The 26,454-nt window shown below is 38.8% G+C and overlaps 1 protein-coding gene across 8 annotated transcripts in view; it reads right to left on the reverse strand.

Annotated features, from left to right (window-relative positions):
* Positions 1-26,454, reverse strand: part of Dnc (phosphodiesterase dunce) — a 317,538-nt gene that overhangs the window by 147,326 nt on the left and 143,758 nt on the right. The window contains exon 2 of one of the 8 annotated variants that reach the window (XM_077410125.1): positions 15,399-15,815. The exons of 5 other annotated variants lie outside the window; for them this stretch is intronic. In XM_077410125.1, the coding sequence (XP_077266251.1) occupies positions 15,399-15,577 (179 nt within the window). In that variant the 5' untranslated portion in view covers positions 15,578-15,815. Of the gene's footprint in view, positions 1-15,398; positions 18,616-26,454 lie in introns of those variants that run through there. 2 more of the 8 variants (XM_077410123.1, XM_077410124.1) reach the window with 2 other exon arrangements.

Genomic DNA, 26,454 nt, shown 5'->3' on the forward strand with positions numbered 1-26,454 from the left:
ACAACGGATAAAAACTAAGCTATAATGCCACAACGTATTCTTTATATCTCGCTTCTGTTTAACGAAGTAAATAACGATATGTTAAAGCCGGCTTATCATTTGTTAAATCGAATCGATAATTACGAGCGCACTTTCAGTTTTCGTTTTTAAGAAAGGACGTTACCAATCAAAATCTGGATAATTGGTTAATATCCGGAGCACGTCGGATCCCCCCCCTCCCCCTTGCGATAACTTGATCAAATACTGGTACGTCCCAGGCGCACCAGGTCCACCGAGGCGTTTTCGCAAGTTCCCCTGTACGATTCTAACGTAATTCACTTTACTTCGCGCGATGATGATCAAAGTTGTGTCCGTCCTTTCGTAAAAGTTTTATGTGATCTAAAGGTAACATTTTTCGCGAAGATTGAACGGAAGCCGATAGCGTATAGAACTTAACCGAATTGAATTAACAATCCGTTTGTTTTAAACGCGAAATCGATAATGGGTTAACACAGAAACCAATGTTATTACATTGAAAGCATATTAATCTCTCCTTACAAAAAATAAAAGTAAAATTTCAGTATATTGAATATCCCGATAAATTTCCCTGAGATGCTAAAAATTCATTTTCATAATACATCAAGTACTGCGAGAAATATCGCAGAACCGAAGCCACAATGACCAAATTAATAAAGCACGAACCACCAGGAAACAGGAATGACCACATTCGATTCCTAACTGAGATAATAATATACAATATCAATTTCCTCGCAGTGGAGGAAACTTTAACGTATTTTAATATTTAATAGCAAATTTTGGTTATCTATATTTCCCCGACAAAGTTTATTTATTCTGCACATATACGTATTCAATTTCTATTTGTTTAATTGTAAAAATTCATAATTTTGTTTACAACTAAATATCCTGATCTCTGGTATTTATTTTAAACAGATCTAGTAGACAAATATTTTGTTATTAAATAATTAATATTATATAAGATTAAGTAATATTGCTCTGCTGCTAACATGCATCAAAGGCCTCGTCAGCGAGCCGATCCGCTCGGCAAATACCGTTAATATCATAACAGCACGTGCATTAATTGCACACCCCATACACAACCATCAAAGGTGGTCTTGTGTATCGACATGTATACACCGCGATGTTAACCCTGTTGTCGAATGGCGTCAAAGGAACGAATATAACATGATGTGACGCGTTCGCACTAGTAAGCCTGTGCCATCGTTTCCTAGTGCGGTTAGTTGCGGTTAAAATAGTTTCGAGTTATACCGCGAAATATAATCCTGCCGGACGAAAAAAATTGGGCAAAACGTAAATTAATTTCGCAACAAGGTGCCAAGAAAATAACAAGTGCCCAGCTGTGTCAAAAGTCGTTAGGCACGCCGCCAATCTGCGTCATACTTACTTCCAAGGACACACCGTGGATTTTGGGGAAGGGTAGCAAGCCAGAGCATGCCAGGGATGCAGGGGTGCCCGTGTCGCGGATAGTCAGTCGGGGAGGGGTAGGGCTAGTTATGCGATGGGGTTCACCGAGTGGTGGGGGGGACGAAGGTACATTTCGAGGTCGGTCGATACCACTGTCCGTCGAAGCGCCATCGCGCCACGTGCTTTGCACCATGCTCTGCTGTTTTCGCGATCAATCTTGCAGAAACGCATCCGACTTGAAAATTGCTTTTTCCCTCCCTCAAGTCGCGAGTGTTCTCAACGTTCCACTCGCATTTAGATTAGTTTGTTCGCATAATCGAGTCTTGATTCTGTAATCCTCGCGTAATTTTATTAAATCTGCAAAATGAATTTGCAATATTAATTTCCCGAGAAAATTGTTACAGCAAAACTTCGGAGAAGTCAGCGTCAAAGACAAACGAAGAAAATTAGAAATATATGAGGAAACCGTAAATCGATTGTAATCTAAAGATTATCGCGTTATGAACATTTTTAAAAATACGCGCTCTCTCTTGTATAGAAGCTGTCAATCAGCTTTCTCACGAAACATCGGTTAAACAGAAATACTTACAAAAAATTACACGTGTAGGATATCGAACGATCGATAGCCTTGAAGGGAAATGCAAGTCTCGGATTATTGCCGCAGAATGCAACTACGAGCTATTCGCAAAAGCGACCAATATCGACAGATATGGGCGTGACGCAGCGTATCCTTCTTGACATTCTACAGCTCTTTGATGTAGTAAATAGACACAAAGATACATCGTATATACATTTCGCATTAAGCTGTATATGAATCTGTACCTATTCGCCTGTGCATAGCCGTGAAACATTTTCAATGTATGCAGCGCGCATTTCCGAGTGACTCGAACAACAAATTATCATTATTTTAAATATTATTTATTCTGTCAGACCTATGTGTTTGTATTTTTTAATATTTAATATGTATATTATTAAAATAAATTAATTTATCATTATATTACTCAAAACATTAAATTAAATACATATAATGTTCTGTGTCACAACTTAATTTTCTCATGCAAATTTTGATAACAAACTTTGACGAGATTCATTTCCAGATTCTCGAGATAGTTGCCAAAATTATTATTAAATCCTGTCTACACGAGAAATACGCAGTTTCTCTAACTACCAATTCTCGTGACTGTAAATCTTATTTTAGGTAAGGCTATATGCACCCGCGCGAAGTTTTCCGCCGTCCGTCGGCATATGCAGACGATCTATCATTACGTACGTTTTTTTTTTTAAATCTTCTTTTACGAAGATTAATATCGTGACACGACGTAGACTAGCCCTTAACGAACGAAGCGAGCCACCTGTCATCGATAAGAGACCTCCCCAAGTACGAGGTATTAACCTTGATTAATTTAATTCCCTCCCTCTCGTATTTATAGCTCGGGGAACAATTTCCAAGCGGTACGCGCCGGATAGTCCCGCGGATATATTCGGCCTCGCTTCGAAGCGGAAGATCGCGTGCAACCGGTACATTACGACCGCCGTGAAAGCTTAACCGGCGGAGCTTTTATAGGTCAAGTTCTCGTTTCGTCTCGCGAGGAAGTAAGTACATGCCCATCGTCGGATCGTTCATATGCGCGTTCACGGGCGAAACAGTCGTGTGCACGATCTGCCCAAGGCCTAGACCCCAATTCACGCCCAGCTGTCTTGTGATAGCATTCGCCATTCATCGCATTTCCCACCTAATGCTTAGTCACGTTCCTAATTAAATTGCAATAATGAATATTGAATTGACCGGCGTCAGACGGCTGAGCACAGCTGAGCACGGAGAAAGCTGGATGAATAGTGCAAAACGAAAATCGTTTTATGTATAATATTCGCGAGACTCCGGAATCCGCCGCTGTGGAAACGTCTCCCGAAAAACAAAAGGGACATTAACGAGGGACTGAATTTCCCTTCGGTGAAGTTGGTAAGAAATAAAATTCTCAAGTTCATCTCCAAGCCCGAATTGGATAAAATGGGATTTGGCGAAAGCAAAAAGATCGAGAAGTTGCTATCTCGAGTTCTGGATTCGGATATACCGCCATAGTGAGATTTGTATCAGTATATATTTTGTAGAGCTTCCGAACAAGCCCGCAAAGCCACTCTAGGTTTTTGCTGCAGATCTTCTGGCCTCTTCAAAACTCGACGCAAACTAGAGTTTATAGATAAACTTCTTTGAATACGCACACGTTGTCTTCGTCCTACGGATCAAAACTGAACGTGTACGACATCGGTGAAAAGAACAATAGATACCCCGTTTGCAATTCATACAAATATAAATCGTCGCGAATATTTGTCTTGGAAAAAGGAATTATCATTAAAACTCGCATTAAAATTAAATTTCACGTCCCTGGGTCACTCTTTATATACGGAATACCATTGTTCCACGTATCATACATCATCTTCGTACGAATTAGTTATACCGAAATTTACAGAGCACGAAATGAAAAAATTCGCGGATATATCAGTGCTCTGTGTAATACCAGACGGCGTTAATTATGTGCGACGTTAATTACTAGATTGTACAAACAACACGTTTCGCCGCAAATTATTATGCGCCGGTGTGGTAATACGAGATCGCAAAATTTACGATAATCGGTGTTGCGTGAAGGTAAGGGCCGTGATGACAGCTAAAATTTCAATGTATGAATACGCGTTGTATGTATTGACGTTATTAGCTTGCGAGCATAGCAAACATATAGCGTTAAATATCTGCTTTAATAACCGTAAATTTTAAGATATAATTAATTGGAAGTTGTTGCAAAGCCAAAATGTCAACAATTGCAAATAACGGCAATTTATTTTATTAGAAAATAGAAAAGGAAATCAAAAAAGAGTGATAAACATTGAGTTTTCTCTATAGGATGAAATTTTTCGGAAATTATTTAACGTCAGCATGCTATTGAACATAAAATACGAGTAAAATGTGAAAGATAAAAGGAATAATTTACATTCTCTCAGGACCAATTTAACTAGAGTGTGCTAAATCGCAAAAGCGATTCATATATATGAATGTGGCAGATGGTTTTATTTCGCCAAATTGAATCCCAAGTGCGCCATTCTTACATCTGGCCGAATTCTGTCGAATTTAAAGATTCATGCTATTTTTACTCTTTCGCAATTTCTCTCTAAGATTTTGTAAAAAATTTTACCATTTCTGTCTCACTCTCAACTTATTTTATAAAGAATGATATAAATTATTTAAAACCAATTAGTTAATCAATTCTCTAACGCCAATAATATTATTTCTCTGGCAACAAAGACCAAAATGAGATAGCATATATGCCAATAACAGATTTTTTTACCGTGATAAAGGATTACTTTTGTTTAATCGTGCGTTACAAAGATTTAATTAATTGATTTAATCATTTCAATCCATTTTTATTAATTTGCCCAATAAAAACCGTGGAGTGGCTCGAGAGGCAACGCACGATTATCGTCGAGTGAACAGAAAGATAAGTATTTTGTTGAAAAATAAATACGGGAAACCACAAACTCAAAACCGCCGAATATACTCGCCTAATAAACAATAACGGAAAGTGTGGCCTATGTTTATATATATGTATACATATCTCTTAGAGTAATGATATTTAAATTTAATTGAATTAAATCAATTTTCGCAAATAATTAAAACAATTTAATCCGATAATTTATTTTACATGTAAAAAATCATTTAATATATAATTATATTCTGCGACAAGATATAACTTCTCTACAAATTTTTATTCTATGCATCCCGATATCAAGATTATAATACAATAAATCATTATTATTCAATAGATTATTACTTTTAATATTAAATTGATTTCAAATTAATTCAACATAATTTTTTCATTTTAATGCTGACAACTTTTGTTATTCCCATAGTAATATGCATTGTAAATTTTTTACCTCTTCTTTCTTGCAGCGAAATTCAATCACGGTCCATCAGATTTAATTGACCGTATATATGGACGAAAATAACAAGAAAGACTCTTGCTCTGGCTCCTCTTTTAAAGCAACGATATTACGAATAATTTTATCGCAGGGAAATGCGAACGCAAAAAGCATGATGTAAGAACCGGACAGATGCCTTAACACCCGGCGAACCGTACCGCAATAATTACGGGAAAATCGTAAAAGGGACGAATACAGAATGCATGCTAACGTTAAAAGGGTAAAGGTAATACGCGCTTCGAGGTGCTCTACATGGCTTTGCCGGTTGTATGCAAAAAGACTTTTGGTCTCGCTGAAAACGACCCGAGGGCAAGCTCAACTCGGCACTGCGCGGCGCAGCGGCACAACCCGTTACGAGCCCCTTCAATATATCACGCCGCAAAGTAAATGAAGTTAAAAACCACGTGACACAACGGCTCGTAAACTTAAGTACATTTCATAATTCGTGTGTATGCATATGGGTAAGTGAAACGTGCATGTATTATGCATTACAACATATATTACATAACGTCTGTAGCGGGCAACATTCTAATACGAGACAATAAACATTATTACGAAAATCAAATTAAGTAAACAGTGCAAGAACGTTTTTTAATTACGCGTTTAAACAGTGATTGACACATTCCGCTACCGCAAGATTTTAATAATTTTTACATTAATTAACATTAGCATCGCCCTTAACGTCATTACATGAGAATAAATGTAAAAAGTTACAAAGAGAATAACGTAAAACTGAAGTCGGCACGAGGAAGATCTTAACGGAATAATACTGGAAAACGTCGTTACACATTGTCAAATATGATAACTCGGGAATCAAGTTTCAGCGTTATAACGCGCGACTCGAAATTGCTTTCGAACGCAGCGTTAGTCATTCTCTTACGACTTCTGTACGTATTCTATTTCGCTTCAAAGTTAAACCGTCTTCTTCAAACGCTTGCATCAGTAATGCATGAAACAGAAACGTAAAGATATCTCTGAGAAAATTACAGCAGTCGAGAAGACATCGCGTCTTGCAAAGTATTTAAAGTGATGGAATTATAGAGTAGGAAAATAGTGGCAAAAAAGTAACAGATTAAAACAGTAAAGATTCTAAAAAAGTTAAATCGTCAAAGCGAACTAAAAGCAATATATGTAATAAATCTACGATTCCGATTTCGTGCATTTCGGTCATGAGACTCCCTATTATTTCCACTAAAACTAAAGATTATCCCAGGCTCGAATAAAGTTTGGTGCACAGATCGCACTTAATTATCATTTTCGTTGCACGAGATGATAAGAAAATAGAAGAAAAAGCTGATTCGCTGGCGCAAACGTAATTCGGTAAAACGACAAGAAAATTGGCCACGTCGATCCGACGTTGCTCACCATGCACATTTTTTCTCACCCGGTATAATTAGACTCAACGAGTAGGCAAATGGTAATTCAATTCCGCAAACATTACACCTGCCAGCGTCAGCGTAGCTGTGTCGTGTATACGATATTACGATGTAATTCACGGAATGTGCATGCATGCGCGCGGACACGTTTACATGCGTGTACACGTGCAAACTTTGAAATGTACCACGAACGAGGGATATTCGCGATAACAGCTACCCGCTAGTGAAATTTTCACTCTCGAGTCCATTTAGGAAATTACATTTTTTAAGTTCGTATAATCGATTGCTCGCTCGAATGATATCAGTTTGCGAAAGAATTGTCAGTTAACGCGAGATGTTTATTTTTCCATGCGACGAATTATTTAGCCTTCCCTTTTCTTCGCGTTGTTCCGCCAATATCACAGTGGCAAAACAAGATCGTCGAATTGCAACGCGCGTCGTAATTCCTTGTGGAAACGCGGCGTGACGAATGCAAATCATCAATGATTAACATCAGCTGACACTTTTGTCGCCAGCAGACATTATGACGCAGCACACGATTTCTCGATCGCGAGCATAACACGAGCGAGCGACAACACGTGTGTCACGCGTGCATTAAGCTAACAGCAGCCTCGGCACCAACGAACCGCAATTATCATTAAACTGAACGCATGCAAACGATATAAGGGATTAAAGTTATTAAACATCATCGTTAGAGGCAACCGCGTATTATGGTAATTAATTGGTCGTGCATAATTCAAAAAGACGATAGAAGATATAATGAACAAATATCGACATCACGATAATGATTTAAGTAATTTTTTGACCGCAATATATGCAAATGATTGATTTAGATTTGTAAGAATTATCGTCGCATGAGCGATTTTTTTGTAGCAATAACAGTAATTGGAAAATATATACAAAATTGGCGTAACTAACAAATTCACTACATGTGAATACCTTTTGATAAAGAAGTTTAAATTGACTAATGACCCACGATATTCTATCAATAATTTATAGTCATATGAAGACAGCGAGGTGACAACGTTAACAATTTGCATTAACGATCGTTATAATGTATGAAAATAAATAGGTGTCGGACGATGCACTGCATGAAAATGCATTTAAATGTTCACGAAAATTGCGTTAAACCGCATAATCCTAAAAAGGGCTGTTCTACTTCGTTTCTTCACAATCGGTTTTAATACGGTTGACTGCACAATTTAAACGCCTCTTCTTAATAAATAATTTAAATTTTAACAGTTTGATACGTAAGATAATTTTACAATAAAACTGTATTAGCGTTTTCATTAAGAATTCCCGCTTCTGTTAATTCTACTCCGCTCTTAGCAAAATGTATTTATTGTTAAATTATTATTACACGGGCGCACATAAAAGACAATTTAATTTCAGCGAACTTAATTTTTAATCGAGATAAAGAGCTCAGTGAGTTCCGTGCGAGAATTACTCTAATTTTTTAAACTAAAATAACGATGTAACTTGCGCAAAACTTCCACGAGCGTGCATTTCTGCTAGGTTGTCGCCTATTGGCGAATGTGCAGACCCGTGCAGCAGACTAGCAGCATCAGTAGCAGCAGTAGCAGCAACGGTAGCAGGCAACGGTTCGTATCGATCCCTCAGGACCAGAACTGTACCCTCTAGTAGCCTCGCATTCTCTTTGCTACAAGATGGTCGAAATTCGGCTTTGTGTGCAAGAATGTATTTTATTTGAAAAACAGCGAATGCGCGCAGGTGGTTAAAACGTCAGGCTCACGAAATACCTTCATTCATCAAACTCACGATAAAAAGATTTATTTTCCGGCTCTTTTTTTCCGACCACCTCCGATAAAGGCGGATAACAAAATAAAGATTTAAGTAAGCCAATGTCATAAGATTACGAGTTTATCTAATGAAAAGATAACGTCAAAAGTTTCACGTTTTAATGAACTTCAAAAGTACGTTATGAAGTTAATTTAGCGCAGATTCTGGCGCAAAGTTATCGTTTCATTACTTGTCGGATATGATTGAAAGGTAATTACGACTGCGAAAATAGAAAAAAACATCTTCACCGAACGAATTAAATACCGTTACAGATAATGAAAGTATATCCAAGTAAAGTGGCCCTTGTTTATTCAAGTATGCGTCAGACTGACAAAATATTTTCATTATCTGACGACTGTTCTCGAGATTCTTGCTGATAGTTTCTTCAATATTAAGACGTAAATTTCAATATTATGGTATATAACGATGGCATATATATAGCGATATTGTTTACAAATTAGAAAACATTTAACTCACTTCGCGTGTAATTTCGCACAACTGTTATTAATACACCGTTATTTAATGAGATAATAAATTACTAACTCGTACGTTACGTTAATAAATAAAGTTTGATGTATAAAATTAACGAAAATAGTCTCTTCCACTCATCCATTTTCTTCCCTTTCTCCTTTTCCTTCTCACCTTATAATCTTCTTAATACTCATTGCACATATTGTACGCGTTCGTTATATATTATTCTATTCTGACGTCGAGAATATTTATGAGTTAATTACTTTTAGCAACTGATAACAGACGAATGTTAATCTTGGCGCGCATCGTTAATTTCCCTTCGAGAACAAAGAATAGCGCAACTCACAAACTTCTCAGCCGTGAAATGCATGCAACGTCGGCGCATCTCTTTACGTAGTGGTGGGGAAACAAACGTAAATGAAATATATCCACGATAAATCGATGGTATAACGTTGCAGCGTGAGGAACCGAATACGCGAGATATGCCGCAAGCATCAGCTCTCATAAAAAATGTAACAAAATTAATTTTCCATTATGCCTTGTTAAACTACCCTTTCAAAACTATTACTTTACCATCTTGTTTTTTTTTTGTAACTTTACGAATCACTCTCTTACTCTTTTTTAAAATTACAAATAAACAAGATGCAAATGTATTGAGATTAAAGCAGCTTAAACACATTTTTCCCTCCTATATAAAATAGCAGATTAAGATACAATTTCATTGTCAATAATATTTCTTAATGTTTTCTATTTCTAAATATACACGATGTAAATGCGATGTTTTTTAGCAAACAAAATTCTTCTAAAACAAAAGCAATTCAATTTGCCATGCTCGTATAAGATAGACATGTCGAAAAGCAATTTTTGAAAATTCCTTTTTGTCAGGACTCTCGAAGGAATGCTTCCGATTCCCCTACCACGGCAAGCTTATATTGATGCTCAAAGAAACGAAAGAGCAAATGAAATGAAGAAGGAGAGGCGAAGAAGAAGTTGGAAACCCGTCACGTTGGACTATAAATAAGAACTTAATAAAACAACACGCGGTGAACTTGACCTGCGGAATACGGCGATTCGAGAACGCGTTGAAACCATATCCGTACACAATACACTTGTAGTGCTTCTGATGTAGTAACGTATACCTATAAAATGATTTGTAGAATGTATCGAACACAATGTGTTGGCAATAAAAATTTAATGTTTAATTACTAAAAATATCATAAAAGATTAGACAAAATAAATTCAAATATAAAAAGAATATACAAAATATGAAATAAGAGAAATAAACGTAAATAAACATTCAAAGATTCAAATGTTATAAAAATATTTTTTTAAACTATTAAATATTTGTAATTTTTAAATTTATTAAATTAAATTTTAAATATCTAAAATATATTCTTTAGGTTCACCCATCAAATTGATTCTACGTGAAACGTATCTATCCGTTTTGCCATTGAAGCGCGTATCCATTCTGTAACCCTATTAGTCATTACATCACGCGTGTAATTACCATTATCGTCGCGTGTGCAATCGATAGACTGCGAGAGTCATAAACGACGTATCATGCTTTGTCGCATATGGCAGGGATAATCGTAATGCTGAGCATAACGTAAAAAAACTTGATATTTCCTCCGAAAAAGTGACCCATTTCCTCTTGCATGCCAACGTCAACCAAGCCGGAGTTTTTGCGCACGTTGACGTTAAGAATATGAGCCGTTCCTCCGACAAAAGGCTTCCGCATTTCTCATGGGAGAGAAACTAAAAGCGCTTTCCTAATCTTTAGCCTCTTATCTCTTCTCAATATAGGAGGTTATTTTCAACATGGAGGCAATGTAACAGGGGAAATGCATTTAACGAATATACAGAGTTAATGGGAAATTTATACAACAAGCTTCATATAGCGATTACGCGTGTGTTACCTTACACGTGTACATTTAGTATTTAGATGTCATGCTAAATTGATATTTTTATACGATATTATGCTCGGCTGCGAAATGCATAATGCACATACAATATCGGAACTAATTAAAAAATATTAATCTTCGTTATCGTAATGGCCCTTCGTTTCGATCAAGCGCCGCTAAAACTGTTTTAATTTATCACCGATATTCGCCATCGATGCCATTTAATATTGCTTTTTATATGCAGCAACAAATTTCGCTTCGAACGCGCAGTGTATTTGGCCTGAATGACGTAAAATACGAGTGCTATCAGAGACGGATAAAAATACCGGTTTGAATTGTTACTCACATAACCTTAGTGAAAAAAGTAACACGAGCTCTGGACTCACCTGCAACATAAAATAAAAAACTTTTACGTTATGTCACGTAAAATTATTTGAAAAAACAGGGTTATTATTTAAAGATATCTTGTATGTATCATAATATGTAAAAAGAAAATTATATATATATGTCTTTAGTAACTTATTATCGGTAAATCGATTGACTTAATAATAATAATAAGTTATTAAAGACTACAATGTGTAAAAGCAGATATTATTTTTAAGCTACAAAATATAATTTTTCGTAAGAAAAATAACAGCAAAATGTAGAAGCGGAAACATCATTCCACTCACACAATCCTTTTGTTTCAATTTTACATCAAAACGTAGCAATATTAATACGAACAGCGTATCGATTTAATTTAAGGTCCATTCGTCACGAGAAAAAAAAATGAGTATGTAATATAGAATAAATAGGAGAAAGAAGTAGAGCAGGAAGTAACGTGCTTCTGCTTTACCCCAAAAACCGATGATATATATCTTCAGGAAATTTAAGTCGTAGACGACATACGACGCACACATCCTCGTGTCATTTGATTTTTGTGGAGAAATCAGAGAGAAATATCGGTACACTATTTACATTCAAACCTCTTATTTCACGCATTAGTTATTTCTGACTTTTCAACAATTTGGCAATGGAGAAAAGGGAATAAAACGATAAAACGCGTAAGATGATGAATTACCAATTTATACGAGCTGATAAATGATAGATGATAAAAAGATGGATGGTATAAAGTTGTTCTTTTTGTCGTTCTGTGAATCAATCTTTGACAAAAGACCGGGAAAAACAAAAGAATATTATGTTTATGTAATGTAATTTTATGATATTTGATCTTAAAGATTAATCCAATAAATATTTCTATTTTTTGTCTCGTAAACTTGTGTTATTTTACTCCTTTACCAAAAATTATTTTATCCGCATATGGGAAATGATATGGATTGTGCTTACTTTTTCGATAAACCAAAATTTTTGGAAATTCAAATGCATTAATAAATGTTTTAATTACAAATTCTTTGATTTCAACGAATAATAAACAAAGAAATTTATCTAACAAATAAATATCACATACATAGTTAATTTCTGGTTTTTCTCGTGATATATAAGGAGGAAAATAGTCCTAGAAATCAATTCCTCTATTTTTATCTCTGACGCTTCTCAATGAAAACATTGAACGTCTGGTACGAACGTTATAAAGTATATATGATACGTCATTTATATTACCTTCCGCTACAGACAATGAGAACGACGGAAGAAAACGCGAACGAAAAGGAACGAAGGTGCAAGCTGCATCGCGATCTTTAATAACCGGATTCTCTCCCGGTCGGATCTCCTAGCCCGCGCAGGTGTTGGCGGAAAATGCAATTTGGAGGCATTCACCTCTGGCAAGCTCTGTTTTCCTTTCTTCGCACGAGAGGATAGATCTCAGCGTAGAAAAAAAAGAGGATATACAATCTCTCGCGAGGCGCATAGTTTGCTGCCTTGATAAGACAAAGCGCGTTTGTTATAGGACAGAGGAAAATCATGTTAAAATTAAATTATAAGATAATAGTCATTTTCGCATGAGGAAAGCTATACACTTTCCCTGTCCTAACTAGTTTGTCACCGTTATCTCTCAATTTTGCATGTAAGACGCATGCAAAGACGGACTATTAATTTTTCTGTCAGGTACCTCGCGACATACAAAATGGATATTGTTGAATAATAATTTCTACATGTACCTACATTGTGTATAATCGTGTAAATCGCGTGAAAGCAATCCACTACCACACAAAAGTCGTGCAGAAATCTAACGCTGCGTGGCGTGCGACCGGGGTATTAATAGAGTCAATTGTTATCGCTATACGAATGCCTTGTACAAATGTGTCTGATGACGCGACTCACCTTTTGCGGGGCCATTTGCACATGCCATTTACGCGCATTTACGAGCCCACGTATGTATATTGTTCTCTGCCTCCCTAAGCCACTGTTAGGTATTGTACGTACGTTCTCGCGGCAAAATAGCAGTAAAAATTAAAAACCGCACGTAACAAAGTACCTTTACAGTATACGGAAACTGCAGTTTTATAACGTACGAAAGTTCCAATGCGCGCGTAAAAATCTAAGAAAAACTCGGTGCTATACGTCAAGTAATTAGAAAACCCAAGATAGAGAGAGAGAGAAAGCGCGCACGTCGCGTCGCAGAGTATGAGCAGCCAGAAAATACTAGCGCTAGTGGACACAAGTGGATTAATTTAATGAAACCATAGCAGTCTACACGATCGTGCTCCTTCTCTAATGACTATCCGGAAGAAAAACACGGGCGTACTTTTTTTTTTTTTCAGCAAGTAGTTCGTAATACCTGTATCTATGGTGTGTTTAAGAGTCTTATAAAACGGCACCGCTTGACGATGACAGGAAAGAAAAGATAAAAGAATTTTCTTCCTTCTCTGAAAAAGGAAGATCTTAATAGGGTCAACAGAAAAAGATTTTTTCCGTATTTCCGCGTTTAAGTTTTTAATTTAAACATAATCAAGCGTAAAGAACGACCCGTTAAAAATCTTGATTTTACGCTTTTCTGTGTTGAATAAATTTAATTTGATAATATTAATTTAAAGTTAACGTATGCAACGGGACATAGTTTGTGTATTTCAATGACGCGCGTAACTTTCCGCCTTGCGGAAAGTAAACTCAACTTTGCGTTTTAGTAAAAACAAAATACGGAGAAATTAATATGCAAATATCTTTGTGTAGAATGCGGGAAAAAATTAAATGAACACACAGCAGCAATGAAACCAATTAGTGGATAATGACGCGCGTTCGCCACCATTCTCGACGCATTTTACACAAATCTTCGTTAACGGCAACATGAAATATTTATGCAATAATCAGTTGCAAATAAAATTTTGTGCTACATTGTGTTTACGCGGAGTATAAATTAGGTATAAGACGCGAGCACAAACTATTCAATTATTACAAGGATTCAAAGATTGAGGAGCTGCATGCTTAGCGTGAAAACTTTACAGATGTTATAAGCTAAACGAGAATTAAAAGAAGAGCACCAGTCACGAGAAAGTCTATCATTTAATTTTGACTCTATTTAAAACGACGTGGCTATTCTCGCGCGAACTTCTCGAACGTGTAGCGACAGCCCAGTCTGAAACCGGCGCTGTACAATTATCCCAAATTAAAGATCCCAAGGGAACCAAAATACCTACTAGTTAGATCCAAATAGCCGAAACTTGATCACTATGCTTGCGCACGTATTTTCTGTGGAGACAAGTTCAAAGTATATGTTTGGCGTACGTTGATTAAATTTAGTTTTTATTCAAAAGTTAATCATAAAAAACTGATTTCTTTAACAATATTTCCACTTTTTTCGCAAAAATATTCTGTTTTAAAAGTTTTTATTAGACATACGATAATAAATTGTTCACACGTTAAAAAAAAGAAGAGTAGAAAAAGGACTTTCCTTGCAAAAGGTTTTCTCTTTTCTTCTGCTGTTTCTCATAAATTATTATTAAGACCTAAGAGATGAAGTAACAGCTTTAATTCCTAAAACTAGAGACCTTTCCTTCTTTCTCAGTTATAAACAATTTATAACAGTTTATAATTTATAAGTCTTGTACAGATAATTAGCACGTGTAACAGTTAGCTTTAGTAAATAACAGTTATCTCATAAGATATCTACTATCTAATACTTCTTGGTACTGAATCGTAACGACATACATTGTTCAAACAATATCTATATACATTTGATTACGATACATAGAACTGTCGTATTTGCATAATGGGCGTATTACTATCTGCAGCACACCTTATTGGATCTAATTTAGATTCGACGAGTGTGTGGAGAGTATCCGTAAGATACATCAGCTCGCCGGAGTGAGCTCGACGAAGGAGTTAACGCTGGAACATTTCAGAGTGTATAAAACAAATTCGGCACGGTGCACATGAGAGACGAACGTGCGCGAATAAACCCGGAATCCGAGCTCGCACGTGGTCGCATGGGACGCATGTTAAGTGGTTAATTAATAATTTCCCTCCGTACAGTTTCCCTGACAAACTCCCGCTACCCGGATGGCGTCCGGATTTATGTACTCACCCGCAAATCCAAGAATGCCGTCTCCTCGGCACGTTGCTCGGCGGAACTAGCAATAGGGGGACGGTGCCCTTCGTCGCGCCGCCACCGCCGCCGCCGCCGCCGCCGCCGCAGCCGGGACCACCGCCGTCGCCGTCGCCGTCCACCGGAAGCCGGAGCTCCGGTACCTGGAGACTGCTCATTCTCGGCACACTCCACTCCCGGTCGTAGCCGGTCACGTCACCAGAACGCGTCGTCGCGACCGATGTCTTCACGTATCACTCGCCGGCCGGACATCACCGATCCTCGCGCTTTTGACGAGCTCCGAGGGGATTGTTGACGACGCGATTTCACGCACACTTAGACATTTCATGCGGACGCGTCCGCCTTGGTCAGAGCGTCATTTTTCAAGATCTCCACGCGCGACCGCGAAATCCTCTCCTATCCTCCGGCGATACGAAAGCTTGCATTTACGTATCGAGATAGTGAAGCTTGCGCATATGCCAAGTTGCGACCGAACAACTTCCACAACTTATCTATGAAACATTGGCTGCGTTCAGCGGAAAGAGCAACTCAGTACTCACTCAGTGAGCACTCAGTGATTCTTTAATATGATTGGTTCTTGCTTTCGGTTCTAAGTGTAGAAACCAATCGTAATAAAGAATTATTGAACGCTTACTAAGCTGCCGTTTCCGCTGAACACACCCAATGCGCGTCGCACTATAGTCGCGTTACACTTTCAAAAACTCGGGAATAATCGTAGCCGAGGTACTCAGATAATCGGCGAAACGACTATCTAATGAAGCCGGCGTCAAACGCGTTAAAGATCTCTCTAACTATTAGAATTTATCATTCACCGATATTCATTACTTATATAGATCAGATTTCCTCCGCTAATTGCCATTTTTTTTATTGGTAATAAGACGTCAGAACCAGCCTTGAGAAACGTTACGTAATCCAATTACACGTGAGGATTGAAGGACTCCGTTGGTCAGAAATGCAGGCACGAACGCCTTCGCATGTAAGGATCGTAAATATTTCATCCTTCATTCGTGTTAATAACTCGATCTCGCTGATATACGATCGTACGGTTCGTCGTACGCCAGACGTAACGTGTCCGTTTCACGATTACGAATAAAGATGACAAGTGTTTCAACGGCAGGCAATTCTTTCCGCGCGCGGCGCTTTGTCAGACCATACCGCCTGTCATCAATATGCCGATGTTGTATCGCTTTTATCGAGTATTTCCAACGATTATGGCGAGGTGCTGAATGAAATCGCAGTCTGTGACGCCGGAGAGCCTTTTGTTACATCTGTAAACGGTGCTTTTGAAAGCGCGAAAACTCGCTCGCGCGTCGATTGAACAACAGTGAAACGCGCGTTGCGGTAAAGCAATGCACCACACAGCGCAGATGAGCTGCGCTCTCGCGCGTCAACGCGACAAAACGCCCGCGGGTCACTCGTTACGTTCTCAAAGAGAATAATTTCGGAGAGCTCGTCTCGCGCACGCGATAGATTCGTTTGCCAGTGAATGGCGCAGTGGCGTTTGTAATGATTATCGCGCGGCTAATTTGACGCGTGGGGCGCGAAACGAGGAATTTATTAATATGCACTGTGCAACACAAGAGCGCGTGAACGCGACGGCCGACGTTGCACAGTGGTCCACGGGTCGCCACAGTCGCCGCTATTATTAATTTGTCGTTCGTTCACAAAAATGACATCGTCGCGTTTTAAAAAAACGAAAAGCGAGGTCCGACAAGCGCGGAGATTCAATGCGTCATTTTTAAATTGTCGATTTTAATCCAGAGGCTGTTTCTAAGGAAATATAATATCCGGCATGGAAAAGCGTTAAGCTCAACATCCAATCTGAAAAAGTCTATGTAATCAAGAAAGGAAAGCTAAGATGAAGGGAAATATCGTTGCGAAAAGGAAACGCTGCCGCGGCATTCCCCAGCCGTATCTCGACACCGGCGTGGAATATTTGAAATTCAAATGACAAAAAACGGAAACGCGCTACCAAAACTTTATGTCCCGCAATATAAAAGCGTAGAAATTCGCGTCGCACTTTTTTGTTGCGATATCGCGATACGCCGCAACGATATCTGTCACATTTGTATGAGCAATACCATCCGCATGGTAGCCGTCACAGTTTATCTCAATTCAACAAAGTTGAATAACGCGGAGTTTTATCTGTCGCTTTGATGTAGGGTATCCCAGAATAAAACGATCTAATCAAGTTCTAACGACCAGATTCTTCCACGGGCGCTTTATATCAATCCAAGGCCAAGTATCATTACCCGCGGCGGCTTCCGTTTGTCTTTTATTTTAACTCTGTTTGCATTTCTCCTAGTGAACGATAGAGTATCTCCTCAAATGAGACAGCTAGAAATTTATCGGCGGATATCGGTCTGCCGAGGCAAATCCCCGAGGGATGAATCGGTGTGTTCGTCGGTCCGCAATTGGCGGCCTGTTAACTAGAAAAATTTATTGACGGACTCCGAAGGGAGGATCCGCGGTAACAATCGCATCGTGCACGTGGAGGGATTCCGCATGTTCGATCGCGAAACACCGTCGCGTCGACGTGGACGTTCATCAAAGTTACATCGAGGGCTTAATGGACAAGCTCGAGGTCGATTGTAACACAACATAGAATTTCATCTCAACAAAATTTTTTATCCGTTCGCACGTAATCACATCACGCTTCTGTGGATATTCCGCGGGAAAAATTTACATCGCATTATGTCGAAGAATTCTTAACTTCGTTGAATTTTAATGTAAAATTAAATTTTGAGGATACCAAAAGAAAAATTGAAGGATAAAGTATTGCGGCGGCTTTCGTATGAAACTTTTGCCGATGGAAATCAGTCAACTTTGAAATCTCCCGACGCCGACGGTAGCAATCCTCAACCTGAACGTTCACCTGGACTTGGGATTATCGATCCTAAGAATTTCGAGTAAATGACGATTTCATCAATCGCGAATTACGATCGTAATAACGTACATTTTGCGCAGCAAGGCGCGATATTGTGAGATAAATGCGGAGGTGAAACACGGGGGGAACTCCGCGTAATGTCGAAGGTAACGAAGAAGGGAGAGAAAAACTGCCTCGAGTGTTTATTGCGCGGGCTTGTACGCGGGAGGCCACGTGTAACCTGGCGGAAATAGCGTCGGCATGTAAGTCGAGTATAATAGCGGCATTAAAGCGGAATTACTTCGATGAAGGTCGAAATATAATGTGGGTTTAATGTATCGTTAAACCAGCACGCTACACCCATCTTTTTAATCGTGTTGCAACGTATTGTTTTTAAAATAATAGCAACGAGATAATAACACCTCGATGAGGCGTTGCGAGACGATGCGGCGAGAACGCGCAGATCCGTAACTTCGTGCAGGAGTCGCAACTACAAGACAATAACGCGACGCGACGCGCGACCGAGACTCGTGGGGATTGTTCTACTACCGCACGTGATACGCCTTTGCGTTTGTGCGGGCCAACAAATATTAATTAAACAGAACGAACGAAGAACACCGTGTCGCTAACCTAAGACAAACAGCGGCGCCGTCATCAGAAACGCTGTACACACAAAGGATAGGCACACCGTATAATAGCAATGACATCTTAATTAAACGACTGCTTACCAGAAACACGAGACCGTATAATATTTGCAATCTATAGAGATTTGGTGCAATCGTAATTTAATTTTTGCCAACAATGTCGCTGCATAAAATTAAAGAGCGTACACGTTTGACCTCCAGAACAGCTATGCGTTGTTAAATTCGTAGTGTCAAATTATACTCAATTTCAGTCATTTTTAACCATTGCCATAGGTCGTCACTGCTCCTACTCAATATGTCGTTAATTTAACTAAACAAGTGAAGTTAAATAATACTATTTTGTATTAAAATAATCAATTTCGACACAAATGGTAGTTGAAAATAACAAAATGTTATTTCATTTAAGTACTGATTTAAATTTCATCCATTAATATTTAACAGTGTGTGTGGGGCAACAAAACAACGCGATAATAATAACTTTTATCTTGACGTTTCAGCTAGAAAAGATCGACTCCAAACTGTTCGAAAACGTGTTTCTTTAAAATTAAGGTAGTTCTAGGACTCCGTTAGCTATAGAATAATGTATCTCGCACAAGTGTAATAAGACGGTATTGCCTTATTGATACCGTGAGACGATATATATACGAGATGTGACACCTACTCACACACGGACACATGCACGTACATAGCTGCCGTAACCGATAATGCTGTAATTTGAATTGTAAAATGCGCTCTTACATATATACACGAATACTCAACACTGTTCCAAGTGCGCACTTTGTAAATACGGACCTGCCCCCTACAAGAAATGCTCGTAATATACATATTCGTCATCGTGCGTGAGCGATTTCGACCAATCATCGCGCGACGGAAGCGATCGCTCTCCTAATCGAAGGAACGCCGTTTTTCTCGATAATACGATGTTTACGCGCTTGTTATATCCTCCTTACAGTAAAAGCGTTCCGTGCACGTGCGTGAATCACGTGCCGCGAGAGAACGTTGGATGAATATGTCTTCGGCTGAAAGGCAGATTGCGCACGGAGAGTATGCACAGCGAATCGCGGATTCATATCACCGGTAGAAATAAACATAGTTTATACATGACTGGCGATGAGACGGGAGGATGAGAATCTCGCTTTTACGAGAGAGAGAGAGAGAAAGAGAGAGAGAACGACGGTGTAAATGGAGCAATGAACTCTGCATCACGCTAAAAGCTACTCTAACGATCGCATTTAGACCACTCCGGAATATTGTTCGACGAGCTCCTGCAATCCACTCGCGACACCGACAAACATCCGCCCACTGTTAATAACGAAATTAATAAATATATCAATGGGTAATTATCGATCGCAATAATTACCGACATAATCAAGAGAGATCCCGGGTAAAATACCGCAAACACGCGTGGACGAAACACAAATCGAGGAACGGGAAAGTAATAATTACGAAATCGGCTCGCGTACGCGAATCGTTTGACCTTCACTTTTACAGCGCAAAACTTCTTGGCTTGTTTTCGACGCGACGACGGCACGCACGAACATATATACAAGCGTATGGTTACCAAACAGAAATATACTCGGCGGTAAAGCACTTGCCATGAATAAGACGAGAAACTGATGAATATTCCGCTGAGATCCAATCTCAGAGGTGTGCCTACGTCACACGAGTGAGTTTAATCTCAAGCGAGTACAAAAAAATGTCACTTGGAGAACGGTAACTGATGGTTCATCGGTTAATTCTTTTCTACAAATTGTAATACGTTTGATCGATAAACTGAGCACAATAGGTGATCCATTTACATATTAGTATTAATAAAATCTGTACAAATAGACAAAATATGTTTGTATTATAAATAAATACTCAGAGAACAAAGTGGAAATAAAAATTGGAGTTATGGTGAAGTCATTCATCTTCACATGGAACGGCTAGAAACTAATCTAACTAACACGAGAAGAAAAGTCGACAAGAATTTTGCGCTTTGTCACTGTAAAAGTGGTAGAAATTTTGCGATCTGTCGTCTAAAGCGGACACTCTGTTCTTATAACATAAACGTCGGGGAGAAGTTATATATAAAGACGGTCATAAAAGTAGATCGGACAGTCTCGCATTACGATGATCATACTAAGCGCGCGATTCCGGCTTTCATTATGTCGAATGAGTATTAAAAACACTGAATAGACGCTTCTTATAACATCAAAGTTATCGAGTATCCGTCATTTCTTTCCGCGGTACATATTCATTTAGAAATTTAACATGCTATCTTATCCTCTTGCGGCAAGTTTTTACAATTATTTTTACTTCCCACGCTCTTTGAAATCTTCATTAAGATCGGAGAGGCGTAACTTGAGGGAGATCTGCGGATTTCTCTTAGTAAAAATAAGCTTGAAAATCTTCTTTAAGCTCCGAAACTTTTTGTTTACATTAGCCATTATTTTATACAGCACGCTTACTATCTACATCACCACGCTATTGTGTTCAATAAATTAATTATAAAAAATTTATGCACGAATTATAAAGAAAATATGCATCGCATAATCCCTAGCTCCTTGCCTTGACACTTTGACTTGACACTTTAGATAAATTCTTCGTAAATTCCTTCTTGGAGTATCACACCTCTATACACACAAAAAGAAGCTCCCTTTTTTCGACAGGAAGGTCAGTTTCTTTGACATAAGTCTATGTCAACAACGGCAGTAATCAGGTGGGCTTGGCGCTTTAAAGGACCGTATATATTCTCGAGATCGAAGCGAAGGTGTATCTATTCATTCCCCGACACCGTTTCCTTGAAATGCTAGCCTTACAGAAGGAAGAAAGTGCCGACGTCTAACGGCGAAAGCAATCGATAACAGTTTCGTACTCTTTTGAAATGTCACGCGCGCGTTACGAAGCCTTATATTAATTACAAATAAGAACAAGGATCGATAGATAATTGATGGCGTCTCGCAAGAATGAAAGGACGCAATTAACATTCGCGACCTCTCTATTCATACGAATATATATATACTCGTTAGCGTCGTATAATGATGAAGCTATCTGATAAAAAATACATGTCCATGTAACATTCCGCTCGCATCGGTTAAGTGACTGACAGCTCTATTACAAGCGCATACAATACGATAATCACATATCTAAGTGGCGCGATCAGAGGCGTAGCTCACCGCCAAACGCATTTCTCACATTCCGCGCACGGGACTGGAATTCGCGGAATCTCGATTAGCCGATCGTCCGACATAGAAATAAATATCGGTATACATAAGCGAGATATATGTATACCTCTATGTGCGCGATCGACACCTCTTCGATATTCAGCTTCGATAACACGATAGCTATTTCAACTGTAGCGGCTCTTGTTGACCAACTTGCGGGACCGATCGGAGAACAGCCTTTCTCCGTCTCCATAACTCTTCAACTTCCATCTGCTGCACTCGAGAATCACTTCGTGACTTGTGCTAAAAATCTTTTCAAAAGTAACATCGAAAGAAAAAGAGACAGAGACAGAGACAAAGAAAGAAAGAGAGAGAGAGAGAGAGAGCTGCCGCTGAGAGATGATCGAGTCGTCTTGACTGTAGAATAAATAAAATCGAAAAGTCGAATACAACTAATAATATAACGCCGAATCGAAATAATAGTTTACTAAATTTGGATCCTACACTGGGTGCATAAACCCAGCAATACCAAGTTCCGTTTTCCAAGCGTAACAATAGAGAAATTGAGTTATGCGCGGTTAATACCGCGATAAAATTTGAGCTAGATGCATAATAAGTAAGCTATTGATGCGCATCGAACATACGGACAATCAATATATTTTCCTCTCACTTCCTTCCTATTTACTATCAACTCGTTGTTACCGCTCTATACGTCATTACACCTCTACCGATTGGCAATCACGTTGTATTGCTAATTAATCCTTTGGGATTAATGTCACATTACGATTGTGCCACTACCAGAGCTCGCGCAACTCCAACTCAGCGAGTGTTCTAATTACCCGGTTGAAACCCATTCAATTTCCGATTATCCTGTTAGTAACTTAACGACAACGCGAATATAGACGCGGAACCGGAAACGCGATATGCGTATGTGATAACTAACTCGAAGTTGAATTTCCCGTTGCAGCGCTACGCAAACATTACGCGCGCGTGGAACCAACATGTAAATCTGGAAATATTTGATGTCTTCGTATAAGTCTTAAATAAAATTACTCTCAGTTATTATTAAGAAACATTTTGAAAATTATCCCGCATCACCAGTAGATTTATTTGTCCGTTCGTATTTTTAAGTCAGACAAAAAATTCGTGACGCAATTGTTTCATTCTTAGGAAGGTACCACCGTTTTCTCTCTATCTTTCTTTTCTTTCTTTACAGATTCTTTACAGATACTTTTATTTCTTATCACTAGGTAATCTGATTCCTCAGGCAGCAATTTGACGCAAGTTTGTGCGTCCGTCGTTGTAATGATCGTTGGCGTAACTCTGTAATCCGAGTTGTATTCGCCCACACGCACCCAAATTAAGTATACTTCCGTAACAAGCTCGTTTCTCCTAGATGAAGCTGGACATCGGAGGCAATACCAATCTCGACGCAATATCTCATGCAGATTGACTATAACGTAACAAATAGATTTTCCACGGGGGATCTAAAGGATTAATTGTCGCGGCTTAACGAGCTATAACTCTTCGGGAATCCGCGGTTTCCAAAATTTCAAGACTTTGATTGATGTTGCTATCTCGTATCTCTCCGAGAGAACTCGTGAGTCTCGTGAGACGCTATCAACCGCGTTGCGATCGACGATATGGTACAGAATGCATAATGGAACGGGCTCGGTCGATGTTCCGTGAAGGATTGTACCGAATACGAAACGAGTTCTGGACAGGTTATCTCTCAGGTACTGGCTTAAAAGTACCGAGCAACGCGAGAGTGTATCTTTAATCTGCCTGCGAGCTTGTTCCACGAGCAACGATGAGAAACGACCGTAAAGCCATCAGATCGAAAAGCAAGCAGGACGGGCAGTCAGCAACGCCGAAGTTACAGCGGGTAAACAGATTATGAAATAAACCACGATGCAAACGATTGCAAAAGTACGAGAAAGCTAAAACGTTAATACGAAATACAAACAAATAAACCATTTTCTTTAAGTTACGATATATAAAGCTGTGCTCTTGTGTGTTGAAAAACTGAGGACGACGCGAGATTGACGAGCGAGTTGAGGTACGCGTTGTGAATTGCAACAATTTTCCCGCTACAGCGGAGCGCGGCGAGTGATTTATTAAGACGCCATCACATCGTATATAATCGTGATATAAAGAATCCATCTTATCGATATTGAACTTCTCGCCGAGCGGCACGGTGCAAACTATACACGCAAAAAAGGGGTGTCCCGCAGGAGAAAAAGAAGGGGTTTACAGCCGCATGACGCCCCGTTCCAATTTTTCCGCACGACAAAGCGATTATGTGTTGCGCCGCGTGCCAACGACGGACGCCTGCTAACCGCGCCTTTACATTCTCGTCCTACGGGGCTATCGATCATATCTTTTTTTACCCTCGAAAAAATTGAAGATCGAAATACGTGGGCGCGTACGAGCTGTCGTCGCTCGTCGGCATTCCAAGATCGCAAAATAATAACGCGATAGAGAAAGCGTAATATGCAAGTATGCATCGGCGCATCTTTCGTAATTCAGTCGGTATTATTTGATTTCGTAATGGAAACCAATAATTTCTGGACGAATCACTGTGCGCTTATGCGGAAGAGTTTACAAAATCCACTACACTGTTTATACAGTACTCGTTTACTCGTTGTTCGGATAAAACAGCGTGACGTTTGTTTGAACGGAAAACTGCCAGCCTCGGATGCCGAGCGGATGCCGCGAGAGATTCGTTTTCCAGTAACCGCGATAACTACGCCGCATATCAATTTAAAATTTTGATGTCGTCCAAAATTCGATGCACGGAATGGATTTGAGGCTGAACACGCCCGAAAGCGCCCACTTCGGCGCAAATTAGCATGATTGATTGCAGTCAACTAATAGGGAATAACAGTTTGACTGAAAGTACATGCGTCGTGCGTCCAATTTGGACCAAACTGTATGCGATAAAAATGTCTTCTCTTGCATTTAAATCGTTGCTAACGAAGTTAATTAATCAAAACTGCCTATTACAATATTTCGTGAATTTGCTTTTACGAGTGTTGTTACGTACGATTTTCTTCGATTAAAAACGGCAGATGTGTCGTATAAAACATATTGTAAAATGTTATGCGATAGACTTTGTCATGTCAAACCTAACTATACGTGTCTAAATAAGAAGCATAACGTAGTATTTTAATGTAATCTGTCGTAATCTGAATAATTACGGACAATCCTTATAGACTAGCATTTATATTCCAATTATCGAGAAGCAGTGATCGCTTCATCACTATGATTAAATCAAATTGTTTACGAAACCATCACTACCGAGATATTTCCAGTTACTTAACAACTGTAATTTTATGCACATTATTTCCCATCCTTGTGATGTTTTGCGACAATTTAAAATGTACGCGAGGATTTATCGCATAAGAAAATCTAACGATCCGTAGTGTATATGAATATAGGATAGTTTTTATCAAGGTAAACGAGAAAAAACCGTATAAATACCAGTTACATGCCGTAATTATCCATAATTGTTTGCGTATTTTCCGTAAGAGGTAATGAATATTTCAATATTCTGTAAGACTCATTATAATAATACAATGTTTTGACGAGCAAACGCGTGCGGTTACTCTTGAATAAACAGTTACATAAACCAGAGCTGTACGAGCTGTCTTTTTCATTAAAAAATTAAAAATAAATTAAAAATAAATTACATAAAATAACATAACTTTATATAAAATTAAAAATATCGAATGAGCGGATCGATCTAATCGACTGTGCGTCGAATCTTTAGAGTTTATAATTTGCCAAGCGATACTTTAGCGATATTAATTTCTTCAATAACACTGCTAATAAATCGGCGCAGTAAATTCTTACTACATTTTTTACTATTTTTACTACACCGACGTAAGCTAAAGTGAATACGGCAAATATATTAGAGAATTATTTCGAAGTAAACGTTTCTTCCGAGCAAAAACCGCGATGTACCGCGGAATGGGAGATAAAAATGCATTAAAGAGTGGACACACGAGTTCGACTATATTAAAAGGTATACATTTTGACAGAAAAGCAATTGTCACAACATCCTTGTTTCGCGCTAAAATACAGAATTTGTCGAAAATGTCGCTTCGTCCATTTCATCAACGAGAACACGGAGGTGCACCGCGTGAGAATTATGGAAACGCATAACTATGTACCTTTCTCTCTCTCTCTCTCTCTCTCTCTCTCTCTCTCTCTCTCTCTCTCTCTCTCTCTCTCTCTCTCCTTCCTTCAATAATGCCAGATATTATTTATATAATGCATCGCTGACATACACACGCAACATGCAGAACGCATATACGTTGTCGCGAATTCGTTCAGTCGACTATACTCGTAAATCGCAACGTCCACGACGAGTCATA

This window comes from Temnothorax americanus, unplaced genomic scaffold (genome assembly GCF_048541705.1).
Source record: "Temnothorax americanus isolate GAGA-0224 unplaced genomic scaffold, ASM4854170v1 Scaffold28, whole genome shotgun sequence".
NCBI classification, from domain to species: Eukaryota; Metazoa; Arthropoda; class Insecta; order Hymenoptera; family Formicidae; genus Temnothorax; species Temnothorax americanus.